Source organism: Dendrobates tinctorius, unplaced genomic scaffold (assembly GCF_039654945.1).
Source record: "Dendrobates tinctorius isolate UK_male_01 unplaced genomic scaffold, ASM3965494v1 ptg000028l, whole genome shotgun sequence".
In the NCBI taxonomy this organism is placed as follows: Eukaryota; Metazoa; Chordata; class Amphibia; order Anura; family Dendrobatidae; genus Dendrobates; species Dendrobates tinctorius.
The window spans coordinates 49,403,448-49,422,400 of record NW_027361696.1 but is presented as its reverse complement, the minus strand read 5'-3'; the positions used below and the strand labels follow the sequence as shown (position 1 = coordinate 49,422,400).

Here is an 18,953-nt window from a genome sequence, read left to right as displayed (position 1 = left end):
CTCTAGTCACTTTTGTCACAGCTGTGCCATCGAGCCTGTGACATAGCGCTCAGATATTCAGTGGGCCTCACACAATCCAAAAGTGTCCAGTATCCATTACTGTGTGCAGAAATTCAAAATCTCACTTATCCTCTAGTCACTTTTGTCACAGCTGTGCCATCGAGCCTGTGACATAGCGCTCAGATATTCAGTGGGCCTCACACAATCCAAGAGTGTCCAGTGTCCACAAGTGTCTGCAGAAATTCAAAATCTCCCTTATCCTCTAGTCACTTTTGTCACAGCTGTGCCATCGAGCCTGTGACATAGCGCTCAGATATTCAGTGGGCCTCACACAATCCAAGAGTGTCCAGTATCCACTAGTGTGTGCAGAAATTCAAAATCTCCCTTATCCTCTAGTCACTTTTGTCACAGCTGTGCCATCGAGCCTGTAACATAGCGCTCAGATATTCAGTGGGCCTCACACAATCCAAAAGTGTCCAGTATCCACTAGTGTGTGCAGAAATTCAAAATCTCACTTATCCTCTAGTCACTTTTGTCACAGCTGTGCCATCGAGCTTGTGACATAGCGCTCAGATATTCAGTGGGCCTCACACAATCCAAGAGTGTCCAGTGTCCACAAGTGTCTGCAGAAATTCAAAATCTCCCTTATCCTCTAGTCACTTTTGTCACAGCTGTGCCATCGAGCCTGTGACATAGCGCTCAGATATTCAGTGGGCCTCACACAATCCAAAACTGTCCAGTGTCCACTAGTGTGTGCAGAAATTCAAAATCTCCCCTGTCCTATAGACACCTTGTACCTTGTTTTACATTACTATATAGTTTGTTGGATTTTGTCTACATTTCTACAAAAAATGAGGAAGTCTGGTGGAAGAGGCCGTGGAATTGGGCGGGGGTTGGCAGCTGGTATTGGTGTTGGTGGTGGATCTGATGGTAGTGGCAAGAGCAAAATAGGACCGAATGCAGGAGGTGTTGAGCCTGCGTCATCGTCTGGCTCCATAAGGCTTCGAAGGCTTAGTTTTCTAGGAGTTGGCAAACCGCTTTTAACGCCAGAGCATCAGGAAAAAGTTTTGTCTTACATTGCTGACTCAGCCTCCAGCTCTATCGCCTCCTCTTCTTCAGTTGTAAAAAGTAAAAGCACTGAGTCGTCATTGGAGGCTCATGTTCATGAACCACACCTTTCCTTGTGTCCTTCACCCCAACCAAGATTGAAGGATGACGCAGGCCATACTACTGATTACTCCATGGAGCTGTTTTCACATACCATGCCTGGATTATCAAGTGAAATGGTGAATTACCCAGGCCAAGATGAATCTGACATGGAGTGCACTGATGCACAGCCGCTGATAGATGAGTCTGCTGGTACATTCACTCAGAGCACTACATTGTCCTCGCAGTGTACAGAGCCAGATTCTGACCCTGATGAGACTCAGGTGCCCCTTCCCGCACACTATACCACCATACACGGTGACACAGAGGAAGGTGCACATGACATTGAAGAGGAGGTGATGGATGACCCAGTTGTTGACCCAGATTGGCATCCATTGGGGGAAGAGGGTGCTGCTTCCAATAGCTCAGATGAGGAGCATCCACAGCAGACATCGACATCGCAACAGCTGTTATCTGGCAGGCCCGGAGCACTCCAAAGACAGGTTCCAAAAATCAAAAGAGTTGCTGGACAGCTTGTCCAGAGGGTCAAAAGATCACAGCGTGCTAGGCCGCAAAATGTCTGCCAAAGTAGGAAGAGTGCAGTGTGGCACTTTTTTGAACAAAATCCTCATGATCAGGCCAAGGTTATCTGTAAGAAGTGCGCAAAGACCTTTAGCCGAGGGAAAAATCTGAAAAATTTGAATACTAGTTGCATGCTTAGACATTTAACCACCATGCACTTGCAAGCGTGGACACAACACCAAACCTCAAGTGCCACATGTGCAACTGATCACAACGAAGGTAGTCAGCAACGCTACATTGTTTCCCCCACTGTAAGCCCACCGGTTAGCACAGCAGCAAATGTAGAGGTGTCGTTGCAAGGCCACAGCAGTCAGGGAATCCCACTGTTATATCAACGAAAGACTGATTCTAGGCCATCAGAAAGAACAACAACTCCATCACCATCATCAACCCTCTCTCAGTCCGCCCTGTCCACCGCTACTTCCACCATATGCAGCTCTCAAGTCCAGCTCACCCTCCCAGACACTATGAGTAGGTCAAGAAAGTACTCAGTCTCTCATCCGCGTACACTGGGTTTGAACGCCCACATTGCCAAACTAATCTCGTTTGAGATGATGCCCTTTCGGTTGGTGGAAAGCGCAGCTTTCCGCGAACTCATGGCCTATGCAGTACCACGCTATGACCTACCCAGTCGCCACTTCTTCTCTCGCAAAGTCATCCCAGCCCTCCACCATCATGTGAAAGACCGCATTGTCCATGCACTCAAGCAGTCAGTGAGCGGAAAGGTGCACCTCACAACTGATGCATGGTCCAGTCGGCATGGCCAGGGCCGTTACGTGTCCATCACTGCGCACTGGGTTAATGTGGTGGATGCAGGGTCCACAGGGGACAGCGGTGGTGGGACAGTGCTGCCTAGCCCACGGTATAGGAAACAGTTGGCTGTAGGCGTTCGACCCTCCTCCTCCTCCAGAAGCGAAAGCTCGTCCACAGAGCGCAGTCGTACGAGCACTCCATCTGCAGCTGCCACTGTTGCACACGAGGTGTCCCCCTATCGAGCAGCTAGTGGAAAGCGTCAGCAGGCTGTGTTGCAGATGATGTGTTTGGGCAACAGACACACCGCCGAGGTGCTGGCCGAGTACTTGAAGCGACAAACTGAGTCATGGCTGGGCAGTGTACATCTTGAGGCAGGCAAGGTAGTTAGTGATAACGGCCGTAATTTTGTGGCAGCCATAGCCCTTTCAAAACTCAGCCATATACCTTGCTTGGCTCACACCTTGAACCTGGTGGTGCAGTGCTTCCTCAAAAATTATCCGGAGTTAACAGCCCTGCTCCAGAAGGTGCGAAGACTGTGCGCGCACATCCGCCGGTCGCCTGTACACTCCGTTCGTATGCAGAAGCTGCAGCGATTGCTCCACCTTCCCATCCACCGCCTCATTATCGACATTGCAACAAGGTGGAACTCCACCCTGCACATGGTGGAGCGGCTGTGCGAGCAGAGGCAGGCCATAATGCATTTGTGGGAGGATACACGGCCAGGCACTTTGAGAGCAGACATGGAGTTGACAGGTGTGCAGTGGTCGAAGCTGAAAGACCTCTGTAAAGTCCTTCAGTGTTTTGAGGAATGCACACGGCTGGTAAGCGCAGACGACGCCATCCTAAGCATGAGCATCCCACTTATGCGTCTGCTCATGCAAACTTTGACGCACCTTAAGGAGCAGGCTTCTGCAGCCAATGTTGATGAGGAGGGAATCCTTGATGACATTCAGCCATTGTCTGCTCAGGGACCTCTCCTGGACGAGGTGGAGGAAGAAGAGGAGGAGGAGGATGATGGGGATGATTACTTAGGGGAGGAGGATGCATCTCGTGGGGCAAGTGAAAATGTTGGCGTGGCAAGGTCTGGTACAGGGTTTGTGCGTGACTGGAGGGATGTGGATTTGCCAGAAAGTGCTCCTCCAACCAGCACTCACAGTGCATCATTGACACCGGGAACATTGGCCCACATGTCAGATTATAATAAATAAAAAATAATAAATCTTTAATTTTATATAGCGCTAACATATTCCGCAGCGCTTTACAGTTTGCACACATCATCATCACTGTCCTCGATGGGGCTCACAATCTAAATTCCCTATTAGTATGTCTTTAGAATGTGGGAGGAAACCGGAGTTCCCGGAGGAAACCCACGCAAACACGGGGAGAAGATACAAACTCCTTGCAGATGTTGTCCTTGGTGGGATTCGAACCCAGGACCCCAGCGCTGCAAGGCTGCAGTGCTAACCACTGAGCCACCGTGCCGCCCTGATTATGCCTTGCAGATCCTAAAAAGGGACCCCCGCATTGCCAAAATGATGAACGATGACGACTACTGGTTGGCCAGCATCCTGGATCCACGCTATAAAGGCAAATTATAAAACATCATGCCACAAGACAACCTTGACCTAATATTGGCTAATAAACAAGCAACTCTGGTAAATCGGTTGCTTGAGGCATTCCCAGCACACAGCAGCGGTGATGGTTCTCACACGAGCCGTACGGGCCAGGGGCAGCTTGGCAGAGGTGTTCGTGGTGCACACAGCAGAAGTGGCGTTGGAGACGGGTTTCATGACAATGTTGTGGACTGATTTTTCAAGTACCGCTCACACAACTGGTAATACTGCATCGATGGAAAATGACAGGAGACAGCAGTTGTCAACTATGGTTACAAACTACTTTTCCTCCCATATCGATGTTCTACCACACAGGTCATTCCCCTTTGACTATTGGGCCGCTAAACTGGACACCTGGCCTGAATTGGCACAATATGCCTTACAGGAGCTCGCTTGCCCAGCTGCAAGTGTGCTATCGGAAAGAGTCTTCATTGCAGCTGGATCAATCCTGACAGAAAAAAGGACCCGTCTGTCAACCCAAAATGTGGATGATCTAACCTTCATTAAAATGAACCACGCATGGGTTTCCAAGGATTTTGTCCCACCTTCCCCTGATGACACATAGGGTGACAGAAAAATGGCTTGCTTTGGTCCACCTCTTCCTGGGACTTGACCTATTTCACCTTTTGCATCAGCTGAATGTCCAACATCAGCATATGCCACTTTCTAAAACTCCCTAACTGTGCTGCCTCCCCCCCCCCATGGCCGGGGTCACCACCTAGCGCACGACACCGTGCGAGTGCCGTTGCCCTGGACAGGTGGGTAGGCCGACTCTTGGGCGCGGGCACTGGCACAGGGTCCCTCATAGTGCAATCAAGTGTCTCTGACGGTGGTGGTGCACACCCGCCGTCAGACACACCGCCGTACTATGAGGGGCCCAGTGACAGTACCGACGCCCACGAGTGGGCCCCCCTTGCTTGGGCAGGGCCCCAGCATTTGCAATCTTTACCTCTCCCTGCTCCTCCGCTGTGTAGTCTGGGCCGTCAAATCCATACTGTGCCTGACACCGTTTGAGCCTGCCTCCTGATGTATAGACATATATTTTGAATGTGTACACTATGCTATCCATACATGTTATCCGGGGATACGGTACCCTTTCTAACCTTTGTGCAATCATGTGCAATCCATACTGGGCCTAACACCGTCTGAGCCTGCCTCCTGATGTATAGACATATATTTTGAATGTGTACGCTATCCATACATGTTATCCGGGGATATGGTACCCTTTCTAACCTTTGTGCAATCATGTGCAATCCATACTGGGCCTAACACGGTCTGAGCCTGCCTCCTGATGTATAGACATATATTTTGAATGTGTACGCTATCCATACATGTTATCCGGGGATACGGTACCCTTTCTAACCTTTGTGCAATCATGTGCAATCCATACTGGGCCTAACACGGTCTGAGCCTGCCTCCTGATGTATAGACATATATTTTGAATGTGTACGCTATCCATACATGTTATCCGGGGATACGGTACCCTTTCTAACCTTTGTGCAATCACGTGCAATCCATACTGGGCCTAACACCGTCTGAGCCTGCCTCCTGATGTATAGACATATTTTGAATGTGTACGCTATCCATACATGTTATCTGGGGATACGGTACCCTTTCTCACCTTTGTGCAATCACGTGCAATCCATACTTGGCCTAACACCGTCTGAGCCTGCCTCCTGATGTATAGACATATATTTTGAATGTGTACGCTATCCATACATGTTATCTGGGGATACGGTACCCTTTCTCACATTTGTGCAATCACGTGCAATCCATACTGGGCGTGAGAACGGTTGGCGAGCTGTTAAGCAAGCTACAGCACCTGTGGTTTGCACACGTAAGTTTTTCATTTTTTCAGGAATGACGGTTAGGCCTAATTCCGGAACTGCGGTTGACCTGCACTTACTGGGAAATCATTGTTCGCGGGTAATAATTGTAATCAGTGATCCCCATCACTAACGTTGTTCAGCGGGTTATCTGCACCTGTAAGCGACAAACGCTGGCCTTTTCAGTGTAGCGCACATGCAGCCACGGACATGTAAGGGCATGACACACCAGTTATTGGCCAATCTCATGTGGCAGAGCCTCACGTGTCCCTCTAGTAAGCCGGACTCGGACCGCGGGGCATGACGGAGTCTCGTTCGTTAACGGAATTAAGCTTGCAATGTGTGCATCTGTTCTGTAGCTGGCATGGTTGAGGTTTCCCAGGTGGAGTCGAATTTAACCGTAGGCTCCACTCCTGGTGGTGCCCTTCTGGACATTCCTTTAAGGTTCAGCTTTGCAATCATACTGCCCACGTAAAACAAACACTTTGCCTTCATGAACGCTGTTTGGAGGGTCATGACTCGTGGGAATAACGCCGCCCAATCAGTTAACCTGCTAGAGAGATCGTTCGTTGCTCCCAAGCATGAAATCACACTCCCTAGGAGGAAGGTAATGCCACTGTGGCGACCGTACTCCTGGGGGCGACACAAGTGCACTGATGCCCAGCCACTGCTCGATGAATCTGCTGGTACATTGACCCAGACCACTACATTCCCCTCGCACGCTACACGGCCTGAATCTGACCCTGATGAAACTCAGGTTACCCTTCCCATATACAGTTCCATCTTACACGGTGACAAAGAGGAAGCTGCAGATGAAAGTGCAGGTTCGGCCCACCCGCCATCAGACACACCACCGTACTATCAGGGGCCCTGTGCCAGTGCCGTCGCCAACGAGTGGGCCCCCCCTGCTTTCTCAGGATCACAGCACTTGCAAAGTTGAAATACTGTGCAGTGAGATGGAAGATGGGGACGACGAGGAGTCCAGACAAGTACAGGGATTCCCTAGCGAGGAGACTTATTTGATTGTTTTCAATGTTGGGACAGCAATTTTTGGGGAGCACTATACTCTGGAGAATGATAGATGGGGCCCACCATACACTGGAACATTCCAAAGGTGGACATCAGACACTGGAGCAGCATTTACAGGGCCCATTATACACTAGAGCATTAGAAATGGGGCCCATTATGTTTGGAGTATTATTTGGGCCCATAAGACAGTGGAGCTTCATCCATGGGGACCAACATATACTGTAGCATTATGTGGAGCTCATCATATACTGTTTCAAACATTATATGGGACCAATGATTCTGTATGGAGAAATAGATGGGCCTCGTCATGAGATGTAAAAAGTGAGGTATTTTTCATTGTACTATACCACTATTTCTCTGCCGTATCGGAGCATGATGAGTTGTGGCATGTGTTAAAGGGGCGCTCTTTCGCCCAGGGCACATGAAAACCTGGAGCCAGCCCTCCCCCCCCACAACTTTAGCCAAATAACCCCCATTTTTCAGTGCGTAACTTGTATTATGAAGTTAATTAAGGTTGACAAGCTTAAGTAAGAAGAATTGATGCTTTTGGCATTCAAATGGGCACTGTAGGTGTTTTTCCTGTCCTCCTCTCACTGCCGACTTTTATTCCCCATTGACTTACATTGGGTTTCGTGTTTCGGGACGACCCCGACTTTTCCCTATAATCGGACGATCTTGCTCGACCCGACTTTTGGAAAAGTCGGGTTTCACGAAACGAAACTCGATCCTAAAAAACCAAAAGTCGCTCAACTCTACTCAGCAGGCTATATTTGTGCATGGGAGAGTATTGAGATAGCTGTCTGAAGAATGATCATTTGGCCAACATGTACCTAATGTGTTAGGCTGGTTTCACACTTGCGTTTTTTTGCGCTGTATTTTAGCGCTAAAAAACGCATGCGCTTTTTTTCCTATATTTTGCATGGGATGCGCTTATGTGCGCATACACATGCGTTTGTATGCGTTTTTACGCGCATGCGTTTTTTTGTGGTTTGCGCTCGGGGGCACAAAATGCATCCTGTTGCATTTTTTGGGCGTCCGACTTGCCTCAAAAAAACGCATGCGCGCGCAATGCATTTTCTTACAGCAAGACACCCATTGTAAGGCAGAAGGCACTTTATTTATATTTTTATTTAGTGCCTTCCGCCACTCCTAACAAGGACTCTCTAAGACTACTTTCACACTTGCTTTTTTTTGCAGAGCGTTTTTCCCCCAAAAAAACGCATGGAAAAAACGCATACAAACGCTGCGTTTTTTTCAAGCATTTTTATGCGCATGCATGAAAAAAACGCAGCGTGTTTATGCGTTTGTATGCGTTTTCAGTGCGTTTTTACCGCGTTTGCGTTTTTTTCCAACATTAGTTGGCCTCACCAAAAAAATCAAGATAGGGTTAGGATTTACAATAACCCATACCATGACTTTACTAACCCTAACCCTTAACCAAACCATACTAACCCTAACCAAACCATACTAAAACGCAGCGTTTGTATGGGTTTTTTCCATGCGTTTTTTTGCGGGAAAAACGCTCTGCAAAAAAAAGCAAGTGTGAAAGTAGTCTTAGAGAGTCCTTGTTAGGAGTGGCGGAAGGCACTAAATAAAAATATAAATAAAGTGCCTTCGCCAGTCGGAGTCCACCGTGCGGAGGATGGAAAACCGCAGCTAAGTGACGACAGAGCAATATGGCGGTAGTGTGCACGGGGTTAAACTACACCCAAAGTGCACAGCACAGACTCTGAGTCGTATAAACAAATAATAAATATAAGTATGCTGAACCTGTTAGGTGCACAGGAATTCAGCAGCACACAGACGGTAAATGGTCACCGGAGTAGTTAAAATATGACAGCACTACACTCGCAGAGACCTACCGTGGAGACAAGTGTGCACAGCGTTGCAACCGCAAACGCGCTAATAAGCTGCTACTGCAGCGCGGCGTGGATAGTGCCGCCTAGTGACACCGCTGGTAACGCAGGCGCGATGTCAGACGCTAAGCTGCTGATGTAGATGGAGCAAATGCGCGCTGGCGCTAGCGCTGCTACTGGCAGAACTCAAACACTCACACAGAGGTAGTATTAGAGGACTGGGGGTTTCAAATGAGTCATTCACCAGTCCAAGCATCCATCGACAAACACACAGCAGCAGTATGAATATACTAGCGCATGGCGGAACAGCCATGCGCGCTTTTTATAGCGAACGGGACCTTCCGGAAATCTCCAAGGCTCCAGGAAGAGCCAATGGGATTCAACACAGGACCTGAGCACCTGACTCCCGAACTCCAATGGTAGTTCGTCCCATGAGCATGCTCAGATGAGGGAACAAAGGACTTAGCCTCTGGAGAGAGTTGCCGCAGGGCAATCTCCTCTGCAATCTCCTCTACAGCAGGAAAAGCGCAGGAGACTGCAGCATGTGAGGATCTAGATTTCAGCAAGGGAGAGGCAGAAATCTGACTCCTAACATTACCCCCCCCTCCTAGGTCCCCCTCCTCCCTGAGCCCTCCGGACCATCAACCTGTGCCCTGTGGTGGCATAGGGCACAAACTCGTCCGAAGGAGAGCTTGGTGTCCTGGTAGGTGAGACGGTAAACTGGGACACCTGGACGGCATCAGTGGAGGCAAGGTCACCAGGTTTCAGAAGAGACATCTGGGAAATGGCAGGAGCGGCCGATGCAGCAGAGCGTCGCCGTGAGTCGGCGGCCGTCGCCACCCTCTGCCTAGGAAGGCTATCCTGAGCACATGAGGTGCATGCCTGAATAAATCTTTTGATGTCCCGAGCCCTGTGGGGCCACCAATACGCACCGGCCAATAGCTTCGTGGTTTGCATATAGTCCCGATGGTTGTGCGCATTGGACGTGTGTGCCCAGGCGAGAACCTGAGCCCTAAGATGAGGAGGGACAAAGGGCTCGACGACCGGTTCAGATTCCGAGCATTGCGGGGAGCTGGCTTCCTGAGAAGCAGCACATACATGGTAACAACCGCAAAAGGGCTCTTGGGTCGGACCTGTATCAAAACCGGTGCGAGACACCTCCATGGGCTCTGGGGGTAGAACCTCTGGCTCAGGCAGCTCAAGAGGTTCAAAAAATTTGGGAGCCGAGCTAGCTCTCCGCTTGGAGTGAGCACGATCCATACCGCGCTCCGAAAAACGGAGGTCAATACGCGAGGAGACAGAAATTAGCTCCTCCAGGCTGGTGGGGATCTCTCTAGTTGAGAGAGCATCCTTGACATGCTCCGCTAGCCCACGCCAAAAACGGGGATAAGGGCCTTGTCGGACCACTCCAGCTCGGACGCCAGTGTCCAAAAACGGACGGCATACTGGCTAACCGAGAGCGACCCCTGAGTCAGTGCGAGCAACTGCAGAGACGTGTCATGCGTGACCCGTGGGCCGAGGAAAACCTGCTTGATGGCCATTAACAGGTGCCCTGCGGTCCGTATCTCAGGATCACCGTGCTCCCACAAAGGCGTAGCCCATTCCAGAGCCTTGCCCGACAGTAAGGATATAACAAATGCCACCTTGGCCCGTTCTGTGGGGAATTGCGCAGCCAGCAGCTCCAGGTGGATTGAGCACTGGCTGATGAAACCCCTACAGGAGGCGCCATCCCCGGAGACCTTATCGGGTAACGGGAGGCGGGTGACTGTCGGTGCAAGGGTGGACACGGACATACGGCCTACCGCATCAGTTAGAGCCTGTACAGCAGCATCCGTAGCCTGTGCAGCGGCGAGAGCCTTCTCGAGGGTGAGTAACCGGTTCTCAAGCTGCCGTATGCACTGCATAAGTTGCTGCTGATCTGCCATCACTAGCCAGACCCTGGCGCTAGTATAATGTTAGGAGTGGCGGAAGGCACTAAATAAAAATATAAGTAAAGTGCCTTCGCCACTCGGGGTCCACCGTGCGGAGGATGGAACACCGCAGCTAAGTGATGACAGAGCAATCTGGCGGTTGTGTGCACGGGGTTAAACTACACCCAAAGTGCACAGCACAGACTCTGTTGAACTCACCGAGTCGTATAAACAAATAATAAATATAAGTATGCTGAACCTGTTAGGTGCACAGGAATTCAGCAGCACACAGACGGTAAATGGTCACCGGAGTGGTTAAAATATGACAGCACTACACCCGCAGAGACCTACTGTGGAGACAAGTGTGCACAGCGTTGCAACCGCAAACGCGCTAATAAGCTGCTACTGCAGCGCGGCGTGGATAGTGCCGCCTAGTGACACCGCTGATAACACAGGCGCGATGTCAGACGCTAAGCTGCTGAGATAGATGGAGCAAATGCGCGCTGGCACTAGCGCTGCTGGCAGAACTCAAACACTCACACAGACGTAGTATCAGAGGAATGGGGGTTTCAAATGAGTCATTCACCAGTCCAAGCATCCATTGACAAACACACAGCAGCAGTATGAATATACTAGCGCATGTCAGAACAGCCATGCGCCCTTTTTATAGCGAACGGGACCTTCCTGAATTCTCCAAGGCTCCAGGAAGAGCCAATGGGATTCGACACAGGACCTGAGCACCTGACTCCCGAACTCCAATGGGAGTTCGTCCCATGAGCATGCTCAGATGAGGGAACAAAGGACTTAGCCTCTGGAGAGAGTTGCCGCAGGGCAATCTCCTCTGCAATCTCCTCTACAGCAGGAAAAGCGCAGGAGACTGCAGCATGTGATGATCTAGATTTCAGCAAGGGAGAGGCAGAAATCTGACTCCTAACAGTCCTTAAATGCTCCATAACTAATTTGATTGGCCAAGTGTGCAGGTGGGCATATGAGAGCTGCTCGTCGATATAACAGGTTGATTGATGCTCTCTGGTACCTGAGGAGGTCCAAAGGCCCCTCTCCCATACGAGATTATTTAGTATGTGAGGATTGGGGACAGCTTAGACATGTAACTTCTGGGCCTCAGGACTGGTGTCCCTTTTTGTAGAAGGGTCTTTGGGAGTGTGATGGCTACTTTTGGCCTGTTATGCCCCTGGCTTAGCTGTCGAGGCTGATACACAGGCGATTCGTACACAGTCATAGAGATGCATCTATAAACATTTTATAAAATACTGGGCGCCCAGAAATCCTGAATATACTGTTCCTGAATCCCCACAATCCAGCAAAAGGTATAATTATCGAGCAAAAGTAGGAATACAAGAATTAGCCCCTCCTGATACTCCCCGTCTGGCTGGAGCCTCTTTCTAGGTGGGCTGCCATGGTCTCCTGACTGTAGGAATGAACGCGTACATAGATTTAGAACGCTTCATTAAAAGTGTCAGGATTCGGTGATCCCATTTCACCTTAATCCGACAAACAATGAATGAATGGGAGCGTGGCTTAGATCCAAGGCAGCTAGCGAAGGTGTCACACCCGAGAGCTGTCAGCCTCACAGCCGTCACCTCCAAGATGCCCAGATCTCAGGAAGACGTACTAGCAAATTGCTAGAACTGACGGCGGATTGTTCTGCCATATCACAGGATTAGGTGATAAATGTTTGATTGCTGAGGGACAGACCGCTTGGACTCACACAATCCTGACAAAGGGGGTCCCATAGTCCAATGTGTGAATAAAGCTGTAGTAGTGGCTTGGGACTGACGCAGGCAGCAGATAAAAGTGAACAACGCCATGGTACTTGTTACCTTTTCCCTATTCACAATAGAGACTTTGGCACCCCAGTTCTCCCCATGAATAGGTGATAAATATATTTTAGTGGGACAGCCCCTTTAGAAAGGGCCTGTTGACAGGTCAAAAATGTCTTATTTCTTCCCACTGCTCCCCTGAGTATTCTGTTTTTTATTTTTTCTAAATCTGCTGTACTGTTCCAGAGATATGAACCTGTTTATTGTTTAATGTTCATTTTTATGCTTTTTACTAAAGTTTTTTTACACTCACTGGGTTCTTTGGGGGCGTGTATTTAAACATCTCTGCAAAATTGAGTCACACCCCCAAGGAAAGACCATAAAGACCTAAACAGCTCTTCAACACTTTCAATTCTCTACTCCGTCCCACAGCACCTCCTCCCTCTCCTCTCATTTCTGCTGAAGACTTTGCCTCCTTCTTTAAGCAGAAGATTGTTAACGATCAGAGAAAGCTTTGGCCCGCAGCCCCAAATGCCCGTCTTAGCCGCTCAGCCCTGTTCTTCCAAAACCAGCTTCTCTACCATGACAGAAAATCAGCTCTCCACCCTCCTGTCAAGATCACACCTCACTACTTGCGCGCTTGACCCGCTCCCAACCCACCTCATCCCTAACTTTGCCACAGTCTTCATCTCAACTCTTACACACCTCTTCAACCTTTCACTTACAAATGGTGTCTCTCCCTCATCCTTCAAACATGCCTCAATCATACCCATCCTCAAAAAGCCCCCCTTCAACCCGTCCTCTGTGTCTAACTATCACCCGATATCTCTTCTCCCTTACACCTCAAAACTACTGGAACAGCATGTACATCTTGAACTGTCCTCCCACCTCTCCTCCTGTTCTCTTTTTGACCGGTTACAGTCTGACTTCCGACCGCATCACTCAACTGAAACTGCCCTAACTAAAGTCACTAGCGACCTACTAACCGCCAAGAGCAAGCGACACTACTCTGTCCTCCTCCTGGATCTTCTGCCTTCGACACCGTGGACCATACGCTCCTGCTACAGATTCTCTTATCACTTGGCATCACAGACTTGGCCCTATCCTGGATCTCATCATACCTAACAGACCGAACATTTAGTGTCTCCCACTCACACACCACCTCCTCACCTCGCCCCCTGTCTGTCGGTGTTCTTCAAGGCTCAGTTCTAGGACCCCTACTCTTCTCCATCTACACATTCGGCCTGGGACAGCTCATTGAATCCCACGGTTTGCAGTATCACCTCTACGCTGATGACACGCAGATCTACCAAAATCCCACAATATCTGTCTGCTATCTCACCCTTCTTTTCTGCTCGCTTTCTCAAACTGAATATGGACAAAACAGAATTCATCATCTTTCCCCCATGTCACTCTACCCCTCAACCAGACCTATCCATCAATGGCTGCTCGCTTTCCCCAGTCCAGCACGCTCGGTGCCTTGGGGTGATCCTCGACTCTGCCCTCCCTTTCAAACCACATATCCAAGCCCTTGCCTCCTCCTGCTGCCTCAAGCGCAAAAATATTTCCCGGATCCGCGCATTCCTCAACCATGAAACCACAAAAACACTAGTGCACTCCCTTATCATCTCCCGCCTCGACTACTGCAACCTCCTACTCTCTGGCCTCCCCTCTAGCACTCTGGCACCACTCCAGTCCATCCTACACTCTGATGCCCGACTAATCCACCTGTCTCCCCGCTATTCCCCAGCTTCCAGGCCCTTCACTGGCTTCCTATTGCCCTGAGGCTCCAGTTCAAAACCCTAACCATGACATACAAAGCCATCCACAACCTGTCTCCTCCATACATCTGTGACATGGTCTCCCGGTACCTACCCGCACGCAACCTTCGATCCTTTCAAGATCTCCTTCTCTACTCCCCCCTTATCTCTTCTTCCCACAACCGCATACAAGACTTCCCCCATACTCTGGAACTCTCTGCCGCAACACATCAGACTCTCACCATTAACGGAAACCTTCAAGAAAAACCTGAAGACCCACCTGTTCCGACAAGCCTGCAGCCTGCAATGATCCTCAGTCTACTGTACCACCGCACGATCAGCTCTACCCTCTCCTACTGTATCCTCACCCATCCCTGTAGACTGTGAGCCCTTGCGGGCAGGGTCCTCTCTCCTTCTGTACTTGTGTGTCCCTTGTCTTACACATGTTTATTGTACTTGTCTATATTTCCCCTTTCATATGTAAAGTGCCATGGAATAAATGGCACTATATAAATGTACTAACTGAAGAGCCCGGTGCTGCCCGGGCATAGTAACTAACTGTGGTTAGTTATAACAAATTATAATTATCCTCATCCCATAGTCCCGTGCCCATATACCCATCATACATATCCACCATCCCATAGGCCCGTGCCCATATACCCATCATACATATCCTCTATCCCATAGTCCCGTGCCCATATACCCATCATACATATCCTCCATCCCATAGTCCCGTGCCCATATACCTGTCATACATATCCTCCATCCTACAGTCCAGTGCCCATATACCCATCACACATCCTCCATACCATAGTCCCGTGCCCATATACCCATCATACATATCCTCCATCCCATAGTCCAGTGCCCTTATACCCATCACACATCCTCCATCCCATAGTCAACCATTATGACATCATAATGAGCGGCGGGGCTTGCAACCTATGATGACATCAGTGTCGCCATGGCAACCATTATGACATCATAATGAGGGGCGGGGCTTGATACGCACACACTGTTTCCCCATTATGCAAATAGGGGCATTATGACATCATAATGAGGGGCGGGGCTTGACACGCACACACTTTTCCCCCCATTATGTTGATAGGGGCAAAATTGTTTGGTGAATTGGAACGCGCGCGGTTAAAATTTCGCCTCACAACATAGCTTAGGACGCTCTCGGGGTCCAGACGTGTGACTGTGCCAAATTTTGTGGCTGTAGCTGCGACGGTGCGGATGCCTATCCCGGACATACACACATACATACACACATGCATACATACACATACACACACACACACTTTGAGCTTTATATATTAGATAATAATAATAAAAGACTAGCTCAAAATAAAAAGAACCATATCTCTGGAATTCTATGGCGGATTTAGGTGAAACAAAAAGCGGAATACTGAGGAGAGCACAAGGGGGAAATACGAGCAAACATTGGACACTTTTGAATTGGTGTCCCAATTCTTATCTTGAAAAGTTATGGGAACGACTGCCAGCATGTGCATTGATCTAGAATATGGTGCTCAGAAAAGAATGGAAAGTAGAGTAGCTGCCGAAAGATATATATGTCCGGAAGCCCCATAACCCTTTTAGGTTCTTATCATTAGAGCCACATTCTGATAAGTAGTAGTTTACTGGCTGCTGTCACGGGAATCAATAGGATTTTTAGTTTTTGGCACATGATAGTCACTGACGGCTTATTGCAGTATGGACATAATTATATGTAAGTAAAAATAAGGGATTGTTCACCACCTCCTCTAAATATAGATGTTCCCAGTAAATATGACAATAGCGGGTGTGACTGGTAATGGCTAATCATTACGGTAGAATGTATCTTGAAGTGTCAAAAGCGGCCAGTGTTTCCTCATGTTTTATCCCCGCCACTCCCATTTTCTTTTTTAACTGCACCATATGGTTCAGAGATATAGGCCTTTTATTTAGAACTAATTTTTATGTTCTTTACAAGGGGGGGGTGTGTGTGGCTCCCAAGATCCTCAGGGGCGTGTCTTTAGACAGCTCTGCATAATTACCCTGTGAGCAACGCCCTCTTGTTTAAGATCATAAAAATTAGCGCTAAATAAAAAAAGCTCATATATCTGGAACCATATGGCAGATTTACAAAACCCTGAAATTCTCAGGAGCAGTTCGAATAAAATAAGATCAAGGATTAGTAACTTCTAACCTGTTGACAGGTCCACTTTTAAGAGGTTCATCTTCTTTTGACTGCAACAAGGATCCCAAGAAAATCAACTCATCACAGTGTGTCCTATTTTGACAGTGATCACCTATATTTGCTAAGTGTTACGGTAATTTTCCCTGCAGCGCCTCCACAGCAGATTTGAAGTTTTACACCATAGATCAATGTTCTGCATGGACGTATTAAGTCCCCCAGAGTGATAGATGATCTTTGTAACCCCCTATAGGAACAAATTCAGAATGCCTTAACGGGGAAGTTTTCTTAATTAGATACCTTAAATGAGTTGTTCATCTCCGGGAATATTTTTTTTTTTTCATTATTTGCAATTGGTTTTTGTTAAAAAGTTTGCACCACTTTGGCTTTTCGACACATCTACATTCAACTTCGATATAGTCTGTGGTCATAAATAAGCTAAGAGGAGATCAGAAGAGATAGAAAAGTTACAAACTCTCCAGTCAGATCTTCAGAAGAGCTCACTGATGGGCTCTCAGTTAACTCATTCTGCAGCCAGCAACAGACAGTGCAAAACACTGGTTACAAAATACAAATGGTGCAAATTTTTTAATGACGCCCAATTGCAAAAATGATATTTAGTCAAAAATGCATACATTTACATAAGAAAAATATGAAGACTCCATGATCTCATTGAGTGAGTTATTTATTTATTTATTTTTTTTTTTTTTTTTTTTTTAGGAGAAGGATCGCTTGCTCGCCCTTAGCTCATTGAGTGGAAAAAACTCAGATCAACAGGACGGGAAGGAGGGTTCTTCCAAAAAGGTGAGTAATAAACCTCACATATGAGTGTCATGTCACACGTCATCCTGCTCTCTAGCCGATTTATTCTATTTCTGCCTTCTTTTTTTTTTTTTGCAGTTTTTTTACCCCGGCATCTAATTGCCCTTTGTTATTTGAAGCAGACCTGCAGAAACCCAAATCTCATCTATCTGATGTGTTTAATTATCTTTACCCCTCCCCCTCTAAATCCCCCCCATCACTCCCAATCCCTTCATTGCACCCACTCTGCCTCCTTTCATCTCATTGAACTTTTGCACTTTAAAACTTTTTTTTTGCCCTTTTCTCTGCTGTCTTGAGACACATTCTCTTGTTTTAAGTAGGAGCTCACTTCAAAGCATGAACCTCACACGTCCATGCGCAAAATAAAAGTGAGTACACGCCAAGGAATAGTTGTGTCGTGAGTAACGCTTTCCCCATTGCAAATAATCAAATTTAGATTGACGTGAAAAAAAAAAGTAAAACATGAACAATCCGATCTGTCGCGCAATTGTGCACAATCAAAGCGCGTCACTGCTCCCTGCTGGCAGATTGGGGAATTACAGCTTCAAATTTTTTTTTTTCCCTTTATTATTTTTTTTCTTTCATTCTGATGATTTCTGTGTAATTCTTTTAATGCTTTCAGTGATAATCCTGCTTATAGATTTGAAAGATGATTTGATCTCTCATTTTCGATGTTAAACAAAATTTCCAATAAAACATTTTAGATTTCCCAGATCTCCGTGTATCACATTGCATGCACTGATATACCATGGCTCTTCTGACAGCTTCATAGGCATATATAGGAAATCTACTGCCGATCAGTGCATCGTGGTCCGTGCATCGTGGTCCGTGCATCGTGGTCCGTACTCGGATGTCTGAATTCAGACTTTGTGTTGCCCAAACCTTAATTTTAGAGTTGACCAATCAGCTAATCGGTGTCATCTATTGAATGACAAATTGTGAGCTAATATATGGATCTGGAAAAATTGGATGAAAGCATTTGCTTATCTGCATTATTTTTCAGTAGAGAAGAAACCAATAAAAAAATAAATTAAATAAAAAAAAAAAATTTACATTTTGTTTTTTTATTTTTGTTGTTTCTCCTATTCTTTTATACTGAAAATAAATGAAGATGATAACCACAAACACCATAAGGAGTACAGAATCCAATTTATAATATGTATAAATTTATTTCACATAAATATCACAATCATAAGTACAAGACAGGATCAGGTAATGAAGGCTAGGTCTCTGATTAAATAATCACATAAAAATGCCAATGTGCTATTCATAATAGATATAACGCCATGGGAGTAAATTGTAAAAGTACTAGCCAGTGTGTATAAAATCCCCCAAAGTTGGAACAGGCCAAAGTACAATTAAATATACATCATAATTAAATGCCCCAAGTGCTTACCCATGACGATATATGGCAGAACCCAAGCCCCACGCCACCAAATAAATGAAGAGCAGCAAATGTTTTCACGTATACTGTACGTGTGTGTGATACTGCCTGCTGAGCCATGTGTCTAATCCTCTCCTGTGTGATACTGACTGCTGAGCTGTGTATCTAATCCTATCCTGTGTGATACTGACTGCTGAGCCGTGTATCTAATCCTCTCCTGTGTGATACTGACTGCTGAGCAGTGTATCGAATCCTATCCTGTGTGATACTGACTGCTGAGCCATGTGTCTAATCCTCTCCTGTGTGATACTGCCT

General features: G+C 47.5%; 1 protein-coding gene across 3 annotated transcripts in view; it reads left to right on the top strand.

The window, feature by feature from the left end:
• The window catches only part of PHLDB3 (pleckstrin homology like domain family B member 3), a 77,228-nt gene that overhangs the window by 43,859 nt on the left and 14,416 nt on the right, over positions 1-18,953 (top strand). For 2 of the 3 annotated variants that reach the window (XM_073570649.1, XM_073570651.1), the window contains 2 exons: positions 17,153-17,236; positions 17,575-17,622. In XM_073570649.1, the coding sequence (XP_073426750.1) occupies positions 17,153-17,236; positions 17,575-17,622 (132 nt within the window). The remainder of the gene's footprint in view (positions 1-17,152; positions 17,237-17,574; positions 17,623-18,953) is intronic. The other variant, XM_073570650.1, reaches the window with a different exon arrangement.